The sequence below is a fragment of the Megalobrama amblycephala genome, linkage group LG2 (assembly GCF_018812025.1).
Source record: "Megalobrama amblycephala isolate DHTTF-2021 linkage group LG2, ASM1881202v1, whole genome shotgun sequence".
Lineage (NCBI taxonomy): Eukaryota > Metazoa > Chordata > Actinopteri > Cypriniformes > Xenocyprididae > Megalobrama > Megalobrama amblycephala.
This window is the reverse complement of record NC_063045.1, coordinates 36100259-36112823: the sequence shown is the minus strand read 5'-3', so window position 1 is coordinate 36112823 and position 12565 is coordinate 36100259. Positions and strand designations below refer to the sequence as shown.

Below are 12565 nucleotides of genomic sequence, written 5' to 3'. Positions count from 1 at the left end.
TATTAAAATTTTGGCTGGTACAGATGAGCCGATAATTAAAATAAAATAAAATAAAGTAAAATACAAATTTAAATAAAATAGTACAAGTGAATTTAGGTAATATATCATGCATCTCAGTTGATTTCTAATTTATACACTTGCGATGCTCACCAGAGAGACTGAAGCCAGACTGGTGCAGGTTGCGGACCGGTTGAGCGGGCTGCTTGGCAGGGGAGGTCTTGGCAGAGGAAGCAGGGGTCACAGCTTTGGGCGTCACTGAGACTTCACAGACCGGCCCGTCATAGAGACCCCGTGGGACTCCCCTCAGTTCAGCAAGCTAAAAAACAATAGTGCATAATAATATTAGTAAACTCTGATAGCCTAAAACATTTCGAAAACAACAAACAGTTAAAACATTATTGCAGAAAAACCTTTAATATGCATTTAGTGGCATTTATATTAATAGGTATGGAAATCTAAATTATGAATAAGTATTTACAGTATAAGCATATAATCTATAATCAATTCTATTTATTTATGGATATAATATATATATATGGAATATAATATGGAAATAATATATATATCTTTTCTGTAAATGTACTTATTCATAAATTTGATATAGGCTCATTATAAATTAAAAATAAATAAATATTTATATTAACAGGCATGGGAATCTAATTTATGAATAAGTATATACTGTACACACACACACACACACACACACCACTGGTCACAATTTTGAAATAATTACAATAGTTTGAATGCTTTTGAAAGAAGTCTCTTATATGGTGACCAAGGCTGCATTTATTTGATTAAAAATACAGTGAATCATTAATATTGTTAAATATTATTTAAAAAATGATTTAAAATTATTTAAAATAACTGTTTGCTCCTCAAGAAAAATTTCTTTTTCAATTTTCAATGTTGAAAACACCAGTGTTGCCTTGGTGAGCATAAGAGACTCAAAAAATATTTAAAAAATCTTAATTCCAAACTTTTGCCTAGTAGTGTACATTATATGTTTTAAGTCAGTATTCTATTAAACAAAAATATATTATTATATAATATTTTTATAGTATAATATTCTAATTCTAAATTTTAATATAAAAATCAGATAATAATAATAATAATAATAATAGTAATATAAATAATAAAAAATATCAATATGGTCACTGATAGATTGTGTATCTATACATTTCAGATTAGAAAACCTGATTATTTGTCCTCTAGGAAATTAGTTTCCACCGTAAATACGTACATAACACAAACACAACACAAAACATGGTAACTTATCAACTTATAATACAATCAAAACCAATCACAGAAAAAAAAGCAAAAGCGTAACACCATGTCCTAACTACACACAACATTCTGTGTTCCCAGCTTTTTAGCTGTAATGAAAACAACACTGGCTAATTCATCTCAGATCTTGAAAATAAATAAATGGGCAAAAAACGCGAACAAACAAGTGTATTCTGTGACAAAGATTGTTTCAGTCACTCCGTATGTACTTGAAATAATGTTTAAATGGTGTAATATTTATGACTTTTACTATGTACTTACTACTTACCCATTTCATTGTGTCTGCTATGCTCTTGCCACACTCTCTTCTAATTGGCTGAGGTTTTTGTCCACAGTCAAATTGCTCGCTGGAACCTTATCGCATCGCGACAAGGTGTAAGATGACGTATCAATGGCCAATTTTCTATTTATTTAGAGCTTGTATAGCTACAGGAACAAAACTCTTACTATAGCTGGCTATTCTACACATGGGTAATCTATACCTACGGCTAGAAAGAAGGGGGATGAAATATTAAAAGAGTGGGTGGTCTTGGTCATTTAAGATTTTACGGAGCATGAATATAAAGACACTGTCCGGTAAATTAGGGGTAGATATACCAATCATTTTACAAGCTAAATAGGTTATCTCCTAGATTATTATATAACTCACCCTGCTGCGAGCCTTTATCCTCTTGTAGACATAGTCAGGGAAGGGCTTACGGGTCACATAGCGTCCGGATCCCTCTGTGGTGTGGAGGTTTCCTTCCTCCAGTACGATCTTTCCCTGACTGATGACCACCAGGGGCGCCCCACGCACCTCGGTACCCTCGAAAATGTTGTACTCCACTGCCTGGAAAACAAGAAACAACAGCATGACACTGCTTGTTGAAATTTTGTCTCGGGATCAGGATCAGCACACAAAACAAAACTGTACTGTTGATTTGCAAACATTTACAATGTCATTAGCACAAACACTGCTCTCCTGGAGGGATTGTTGTTGAATTGCTCTAAAATCCCTTCCACATACTGAGGCATGATATTCCAATGGAAATGGACAATCCTATGTTGGAAATCATTATTGATCCTTTCAGACAGCTATTTATGTTGATGACAAGATGTCAGAACTCAGAACAGACCATATTTGCAGCCCACTTGTTTAGAATGGTTGCAGAAATACAGTACAAAGAAAACACAGAATGTTGAAAATGAGAGGGAGTGAACGAGGGAGGAAGTATATTAAAGTTTACAGGGTGTGTGTGTGCTGGCACATGTGATCACCCTTCTAAATGCTACTGGCACTTTGCTAAAAGCAATACAGAACATCCCATAAGACCTAAAAACAGCATGAGGTTATTCAGTGAATTTGATAATCAACACACACCTGCTCAAGCACCACACACACACACATGTTGGGTTTTCATGTTTCATGGGGACATTCCATAGACATAATGATGTTTATACTGTCCAAACTTCTATCCCCTAACCCTACCCCTAAACCTACCCATCACAGAAAACTTTCTGCAGTTTTACATAAAAAAAAAAAAAAAAAAAACAGAAAAACACCACTTAGTATTTTATAAGCTGTTTTCCTCATGGAAACCAAAAAATGTCATCACAAGGACAAGGATTTTGGATATTGCCATCTTTGTGGGTATTTTCTTAATCACACAAATTATTTTCTTAATCAGGACATTTGTTTTCAGCACAAATTTCTAGACACTTTTAAAACAAAGTAAACAAGATAAATGAGAAAGCTGAGAAGCAAAATAAACCTGAGCGGTCAAGTGGTCACCACCATTCAAAAGTTTGGGGTCTGTAAGAAGTTTTTAAAGGTGCCCTAGATTCAAAAATTTAATTTATCTTGGCATAGTTAAATAACAAGAGTTCAATACATGGAAAAGACATACAGTGAGTCTCAAACTCCATTGCTTCCTCCTTCTTATATAAATCTCATTTGTTTAAAAGACCTCCGAAGAACAGGCGAATCTCAACATAACACCGACTGTTACGTAACAGTCGGGTTGTACGCCCCAAATATTTGCATATGCCAGCCCATGTTCCCAACATTATGAAAGGCATTAGACAAGGGCAGAACGTCTGGATCTGTGCAGAGCTGAATCAACAGACTAGGTAAGCAAGCAAGGACAATAGCAAAAAATGGCAGATAGAGCAATAATAACTGACATGATCCATGATAACATGATATTTTTAGTGATATTTGTAAACTGTCTTTCTAAATGTTTCGTTAGCATGTTGCTAATGTACTGTTAAATGTGGTTAAAGTTACCATCGTTTCTTACTGTATTCACGGAGACAAGAGCCATCGCTATTTTCATTTTTTAAACACTTGCGGTCTGTATAATGCTTAAACACAACTTCATTCTTTTTAAATCTCTCCAACAGTGTAGCATTAGCCGTTAGCCACGGAGCACAGCCTCAAACTCATTCAGAATCAATGTAAACATCAAAATAAACACTGTACTTACGCGATTAGACATGCTGCATGATGAACACTTTGTAAAGATCCATTTTGAGGGTTATATTAGTTGTTTGAACTTTCTTTTATGTTGTTTAAGGCAAGCGCGAGCTCTTGGGGCGTGGAGCACGAGATTTAAAGGGCCACACACCCTGAATCGGCTCATTTCTAATAATGCCCCAAAATAGGCAGTTAAAAAAATGAATTAAAAAAAATCTATGGGGTATTTTGAGCTGAAACTTCACAGACACATTCAGGGGACACCTTAGACTTATATTACATCTTTAAAAAAAAAGGTTCTAGGGCACCTATTAAAAGAAGTCTCTATTGCTCACATTTTCAAGATTCTTTAATGAATAGAAAGTTCAAAAGGACAGCATTTATTTGAAATATAAATCTTTTGTAACACTATTTTTTTAATTCTTTTAATCCATTTGATGCGTCCTTGCTGAATAAAAGTAAAAATTTCTTTATAAAAATCTGACCTCAAATTTTGAATGGTAGTGTATTTTTAGCAAATACAGTGCACAGCAGACATGAGTAAACCCCCTCTGAAACTTCTGAAAGACAACAATTACTCAATTACCTAGAAGACATGTTAGGGTTCTTTAGAGATATAATGTTCCAGCAAGTCTGCTTAATCAATAACCAAAGAAGCATGTCAAAATTATTCAGCAAAATACAATTTTCTTATCAAGGTGATAAAATGTTGTGTAGCAAAAATGAGTACACCCTCCTAAAAGTTACTAAATAAAACAAAATAAAAAATTTCTGGTGTAAGTTTAAGGCAATGTTTGATCAACAGGTAAGTATGTTGAACAAAAGAGAAGTAATTTCTTGACAATTAAAAGTGTCATATAGCCCACTGAATCATTCTCCGACTTAATGCTGACAGCAATGGAACCACTTGGGAGAGAACTGTCATGAGACTTACTTCTTAGCACAAAAGAGGACAGTGCTACAAGAAGATTACCAAATCATTGTTTTAAGTGTGAAAATATAGCAAAAGTAACACAGAAATTCAAACACAATGGACTTGTGACAAGGCCCCTGAAATAATCAGGCCTTCATTTTAAGCTTTCATTTAGTGATGAGGGATTTTTTTGCTAAACAAAGAGCAGGAGAAATACCATGCAAGTGTCTCAGAGTCAGCAAAAGCTATGAAAAGAGTGACTGTTTATCTCACAGAGTAAGATGCAGCCTGCAGAAATTACATGCATGGTTGTTGTTCTCACTGGAACTACATACTGTAGCCAAAACACAATAAAGTCAGTTAGCCATTTCCAAAGACCATATTTACAAAATATAGATTCTGGGAATCAATACTCTGGTCTCATGGGACCAAATCCATCATTTAGGATCTAACAGCATCCAAAATGTTATGGTGTTGCTAGAGGAGGACTACATGAGAAGTGCCTGGTTCCCACAGTAAAGTTCAGTGGTAGTAAAGCTCTTATATAGGGATGTATGTGCTGAAGGTGTGAGGGAGTTTTGCTTTATCAATGCTGTCATGAATTCCCACACCACTGTGTAATTTAATACACGAACTTGAAACAGAAGATGTTACCCTTTCCTCATTCCCTTCATTGTTGGGCATTTTTTCAAGATGACCATGAGGAAATGCATTCTCCCAAGGTGAAAAACCTTCTGTGGACATGTATTGCACTCAGTCTTATGCTGTGCACTGTATATATCTTAAATAAAATGTATTTTTATATTATTATTTTTTTTCTCCATTGGGAAATTGTTTTTTTCTTGTTTAAAGCATAATACTTACACCGTGTCTACACCGGACGCGTCAAAAGACAATAGAACCCATTATAATCAGAGAAATTGTCTACACTGGATGCGCCACGCCGAATTCCCAACATTAAACGGATTCCACGTTCTATTTCTGACATAGTCCAAGTGCTTTGCAACGGTCGGCCTGTCGCGTTCAGTGTAGACAGTTTTTAGCTGTTGCACCGCAATGCGACGCAAAAAAAAGTTGCATCTGGTGTAGACACGGTGTTACAATATTTAGTCAAGTTTATGCTTAAAACAAGAAAAATATATATTTAGTTTTAAGCCCAGATATTTTTTCTAAATCAAGTATATTTTGTATTATTAAATATTATATATTAAATTACATATTGCTAATTTATTATTAATATGAAATGAATATATTAAACTATAAATTAAATATATTAATATATTATTAATGTTATTAATTATAAATATTAATAATACCTATAATGTATATAGAGATATATGAATATTTATATTACATTAACACAAAATTTAATTTTAGGATATATTGTTAAATATAAAATCCACTAGACAAAAGAACACAACCCTCAAAAGCCAATGTGTTTTAAGCTCATGAGCACAAACAGAAGATCCTCATGGTGTTCTGCACACTGTTACGCCTGCAAACCAGGAGGGAGACATCAATTACCCAGGCAGAGCTGAGAATGACATCACTCGCATGAGTAACATGCCCACGCCCAACATTTGGTCAGCACAAGCAATGTTCTATGGTCAGGACTGCAAACCACATCCATAAAAACACAACTTTGCCCACTGGTTAACTATACTGAGGGACATAAATTTGAAGTCAAATCGCATAAACAAAATCAATACTGTCCATTAATGAGTCATGCACAGTAGGACCAGGAACATGTGTTAGGAAAGTAAGTAGGGTCTTGATTTCACATTGGCTTTTTTTGCTGACAGCAGAACTCACCAGATTGTGGCTCTTCGCTGAGATGATCTTTGTAACATCGGGATCCCACAAAACCAGATCAGCATCTGAACCCACAGCAATGCGGCCCTTACGTGGGTACAAGTTGAAGATTTTAGCGGCGTTGGTGCTGGTGACAGCCACAAACTGATTTTCATCCATTTTTCCAGTTACCTACGAACAACAGGGACCACAGAGAGAGATGGTTGTTTGTCGTGTTTCTGCTTGTGTCCACTTGAGTGTGCTTGTCTGTTCAGCTGGGACTGTTTAGACTCACATGACTACTGACTGATTTTGTTTATATGATTGAAGGAAGAGTAGATGCTGCACTATGGCAGCTTGTGATTAAATGTCACTCCTTACTGTTTGCAGACTAGTACTTCTGTCTCACCACACATTTGTCCCAGATGATGGACATCCTTTCCTCAGTGCCATTGGTTCCTTCAGGGATGAGGGTGAAGTCATCTTTACCCACAGCTCTCTGGGCGGTGTTAAAGGTGCAGTGAGCGCTTCCTGTTACCTGCAGATCCCCACTATGAGGAGACATGTTAGGAAACAAATGAGTCTACTCTACAAACAGTTATATTTAGATACTAAGCAAACCTTTATACACTTGTGTCATCTTTAAAATAAAAAATAAAACTCAAAAAAAAAAAAAATAAATCAAAGTTTTTGGCCCTAAAAGTACCTCACAACTCATTTTGGTACAATTTAGTTGTGATCAGGTCTCAATCCACATTCTTTTTCACTATTCTCCATTTATTTTTTTGGGTGCTTTGATCACTAGAGTATATCATTATTATTAATAATATATTGCTAACAATACATGTTAATTTAATAATATAAATAATAATTTAATAATAATAATAATAATAATATGTGTATTATTATTATTTTTATTTAATATTAATATTTTGTTATTTTATTATTTTATCATTTATTATATTGTTATTGTTATTCTTATTATTATTATATTGCTAAAAATAAAAAATAAATTAATTTAATAATACAATATAATAATAATTATTAACATCACTATTCATGATTTTTAATATTCTATTTTTAATAAAAAATGAAATAATAATTTAATAATAATATGTGCATTATTATTGTTATTTAATATTATTTAATATTAACATGTATTTACTTTATTTTATAATTTATTATTATTATTATTTTGCATCGTTATATTGGTAACAATAACAATTAAATTATAAAAACATTTTAATTCTATAATATAGCATATAATAAATAATATTAATAATAATTAATTCCTTACTTTTATTTCATTTTTAATATTTGGATATTCTGTTTTATTATTATTATTATTATTAATAATAATGATGCTGATTGTTGTTATTATATTGTTAATAAATATTTAAAATAATACAATAATTGTGTCATTTTTATTCACTTTTATTACTTTGTAATTACATTTTTTGTATATTCAATTTAATATTTTAAAATAATAATAATAATAATAATAGAATAATTGTATTATTTCCTCAATTTGATGCAGCATTAAAAGTAAACCACACTGCAGACTTAAAATTAACTGTACTCAGACCACTTCTTGAGCTGGTCTGAGTCCAGTTCACTTTAAAGTCATCTTACACGCATTAGCCACAGTTTTTTGAACCACTCTCAGACCCCATCAATTAAGATAATTTCTAATGGTACACTTAGGACTCCACCACCAAAACAAATCAAATCATAAATGCGTACTACAAATAAACAGACATTAAATGATCTTACCATGACAGCAGCGAGTTGAGATAGTCCGGTGTGGTGGGATCTGGACTCAAGGGTGGGGATGTGACGTAGGCGGCAGCCTTGGCCCAGTTCTTGCTCCAATAGTGTGAGCCGTCCGTGCCAAGGCTTGCTGTGATTGGCTCACCATACACTACGGTGCCTAAATGGTTCAAAGATACTGAATTAGGAACAGCATATATAATTTCATTCTAATTCCCTTGCCTAATTCTGGAGCCTGACCACTATGATGTCATTTCTTGCTGTCTAGCCAAGAACAGCTGAGTCATAGCATGCTGTATTTTTTTTCTTTTGCACGACTGCAGTGCATCCCAGCTCATAAAACCTGCCTTGCTTGTCCAGACCTTTAATACCTCGTTTTAATGGCGCGGAGAGAGTGTGATTAGATCAAACCACCTCAGAATGTTCTTCCATATTGGTAATTCAACCTTGAATGTTTCCACTAGGTTTGGTTGAGCTGATAACTTGATTAAATCAAAGGCAGGCCTATCCTAGAGTCGCCATATTTAGTTTGCTATTGCAATATATTATTATGTCTCTCACCTTTTTTCCTGGCCTGGGCAATGACATCAGCGGCACTCCTGCTCATCACCTTGGTGACGTAAAGAGGGCAGTTGGTCTGATTGGCCACTGTTACAGAGCGGTTGACTGCTTCCGCCTCCACCTAAATGATCGATAAAATGTTTTCTTCTACGGAACTTCAGAAACAAAATACGTGTCCTTCTGATGAGAAAATGGAAAATATATTTTTTCCCAGAATTCATTGCCACTCACCTCCTCTGGACGACTGAGTACATGTCCCTCTGGTCCAGTGATACCCAACTCCAAAATCCTGCGCTGCTCCTGTTGAAAGAACGAAAGAAAGAAAAAGAGCGGGATAGGAAGAAAATAGCATGAGATCACTAAATAAATCTTTATATAAAGATGTCATAGTCTCAATATATACTGTATACATTTTATTTCCAGTATATTTTATTTCCACAACCAAACTGTCCTCATTACAAAGAGTTTGCTTATCTTCTCAAGATAAATACACATAACCCTGAGCCAAAAGTCATCTGCAATTAATTATTTCGACCTCATGTAGGAATATTTGCTTTGGTTTTGCTTGCCAATATAAAGTCTGAGTGTTCATTGTGGAACATATGTTTTTATTTAACATCTCCAAACAGTTTATTGTTGATAGTAACTTTGAGAAATGGAGCTCAGTGCTGGACTCTCTGAATATCTCACCTCGGCTATGATGTCTCCGTTCTCAGCATGGACCTGAGCGATGGCTCCGAGGTCCCGAATTACACTGAACACTTCGTAGATCTGCACAGAATCACACATTTGAACTCACACACGGGGAGGCACCCAAGAAGGAACGCCAAATATGACAACAGAAGCATGCTTAAAACAAATGCAATGGTCACTGCCAGACTATTCAAGCATCATTTGCTTATAAAATGCCAAGGGACTCTATTTAGATATATTTTTTCTCAGAACATAAACACCCAACCCAAAAAAACTAGGAACTGTGCCCCCTAAAACTGTAATGGTAACACATGAGAGAAATCATGGTATTTTTTAGGTATACCGGAGTATCATGCTCCAATGTTCTTCAAAATGTACCAAGGTTTTACTATGGTAAGTGTCCAAAATTATGTTAATACCATAGAATATTTGTAAGTGCATAGTTAGGGTTAAACTGCAAAAGTCACATAAAAAAATCCAATGTGATCCATAACCTTAGTAATACCATGGTATTTTTGTAAGTGCGTAAGTTTTTCAAAAAAAACAAAAAAAAAAAAAACACACACACACACACAAAAGTCGCATTAAACTGAATGAATGAAAAATAAAATATAAAAGAAAATACCTTGGTTTGACCATGGTCAGTAGCGGCCTTTGCTATGTTTCACCTGTTTCACTTGAAATGGGCCTCACATCAGAAGGGGCCTCCGTCCGCATGTGTTGGAAAAAGACCCCCGCACTCCGCCATCACTAAAAATATGGGGGCTTAGGGCAAAAATGCCACCCAAAACTCAAGATATAAGGGGCAAATATGTCCCTGTATGAGTTCTTGTTTTTAATATTTATAACAGGATATAGAGTGCTGTTTTCCCGAATATCAGCATGATTGCAAATGTGATAGCCTATTGATTTTATATAACAAGTTCAATAAACAAGAAGTTACTGTTTGGTGACTTTCATTTTAGACTTTGTTTTTGCTCTGCAACAAATCCACAGTAGAGCCATTACGCATCTACGGGCAACTGAATGAGTCCACATTTTGAAGGAATCATTTGACTGACTGAATGATTGAATGAGGTAGCGTCTGGACCAATCAGACACACAATTATTCATTATATTTATTGAATAATCCAGAAAACTCTCCCTCACAAGTTCTGGGAACACATCCCCAAAACTGCAACATACAGGCAGAACCAGGTGTCCTGTTACAGGACACAGGAACACTGATAACAATCTTTTTATGATCAGAAAGAATTTGTAGAGGCTTGAGACTGACTCAATTCTTTCTGAGAAGGACAAATAAACCCTTTTAATCCTATATATTCTATATATAACCACTTGAGAAATGTATAAACATGTATCCAATTTTCCCATCTCATGATTTTCCTTTTATAGGGTTTGGCTAATGTATTAATTCTCTCTTTTGAGCTCTTTTGGTATTATTGTTTCAAAGTTGCATACTATGGTTAACCAAAATCACATGGGTAGCATGTTTTGTATCGATGGACTCCAACTTTCGTTTCCTATTTGGTAATTTATGTTACATGTTGCTAACTCTGTGACACATCAGTATTATAAAAATCTAGAAGGTTCTTCTCTCATACATCCAATCCAATGTCTTATGCTAATATCTTACTAGAGAACAAAGACTTGTTAAAAAGTTCCCTCCGAAGGAACAACTCCTTATTGGCTCAGACACCTCAAGAGGGTGTGACATCTTCACTTTCAAATTACTGATCACAGGATCACAGCCCCCTTTCCTTCTTTTACTGAAAAATGCTGATGTGAAGATGATGCTGTGCTAGAAACTTCTAAGGAACCCCAAGCTTGTGACAGGCTTCGGCCTTGTCCTTCCATTCACCAAAGATCCTGTGAATCCAGCTGGTTCCCTCTTATCAGCAAAGATCAACTGGAGCCTCAACAAATTGCATCAGGACAGTACAATTTAAATGGGCGAGACAAACTTAGTCTCATTATTTGATACATTAAATATCCTTACTCCCCTTTAAAAAAAGGGTTTGCTCAAGGCTGTTAATATGCTGAATTTCAAACAATGCGATAACTTCTTGCTTTCCTGTATTCTGCTTCAGCTCTCTCTTTCCCTTGGTAAACTGTATTCATGTATGTGTGTGAATGTTAGAGTAGTTTAAGTGTTTAGTCTAGTTAATAAAGTCCTGTTCATGCCATACGTAAAGTTGTCCGTGTTTCATGCTCATTTACTGGAGTCCCTAATCATGCAGATCCTGACTACATGCTCTGAGTAGAACTGTACAATAAGAATGTTATTTCCCATAACCTGGAAATTAACATTTCTTAGAATTAATAAACAATTAACACTGAGTGTTCATTGGCCAAAGAGGTTAATTGATTGTTATATTAATTTTATTACATTAAGTTAATTTTATTAACTGATCCAAATATTTATAATTAATTATAACAAGTTATGATTAATTATTCATATTTCTTTTGCTACAATGACTCACTTGTTAAGACAATGATATTCCCCCACCTACTGGAGGTTTTAGTTTCATTTTTTCCCCATTGTTTTAATTTCTATATCTTGTGCCTGCGGCTGATAAAATCATACCTGCGGTCCACCATGCTGCAAGAAAGACTGTCCACACTTGCCCAAATGTCAATTGAACATGATGTTATGAGATTGCTGGATAAGGATAAACTTGTCAGAGCTTTTGCAGCACTCCGTTATTGGAAAGCCAAGTTCTAAATGTCAAAATCAGAGTAGCCTAAGTGTAAAACATTTCCTCTTCCTCGTATTCATATTGTATTAAATCACTTATCTAATCCCTGTTCTCAAATTTTTATGTCTTTGCTCTCATGGCCTGGTCATTACACTCAAGATTGAATGTTGATTTTGTGATTGTAATGCTTGGATAGAATGCATTTATAAATAGACTACTAAGAGTGAAATAAGAGTTAATGTTAAATATAACAGAGATAATAAAGTAATCGCAGCTGCATTGCATGGGAGTCTCCAACTCTTTGTTTGAAATGGGCCTCTGAATTGCAAAGGCCGCTATCTGACCATGGGTCATGTCCAAAACCATGGCAATACCACAGTATTTTTTGTATGTGTATAG

General features: G+C 34.8%; 1 protein-coding gene across 3 annotated transcripts in view; it reads right to left on the bottom strand.

Moving 5' to 3' along the window:
* The window catches only part of dpysl2b (dihydropyrimidinase like 2b), a 35479-nt gene that overhangs the window by 5234 nt on the left and 17680 nt on the right, over window positions 1-12565 (bottom strand). For all 3 annotated transcript variants that reach the window (XM_048173491.1, XM_048173482.1, XM_048173499.1), the window contains 8 exons: window positions 9465-9545; window positions 9006-9074; window positions 8775-8895; window positions 8217-8373; window positions 6853-6994; window positions 6465-6635; window positions 1934-2113; window positions 151-316 (listed from right to left, as the gene is read on the bottom strand). In XM_048173491.1, coding sequence (XP_048029448.1) covers window positions 151-316; window positions 1934-2113; window positions 6465-6635; window positions 6853-6994; window positions 8217-8373; window positions 8775-8895; window positions 9006-9074; window positions 9465-9545 — 1087 coding nt within the window. The remainder of the gene's footprint in view (window positions 1-150; window positions 317-1933; window positions 2114-6464; window positions 6636-6852; window positions 6995-8216; window positions 8374-8774; window positions 8896-9005; window positions 9075-9464; window positions 9546-12565) is intronic.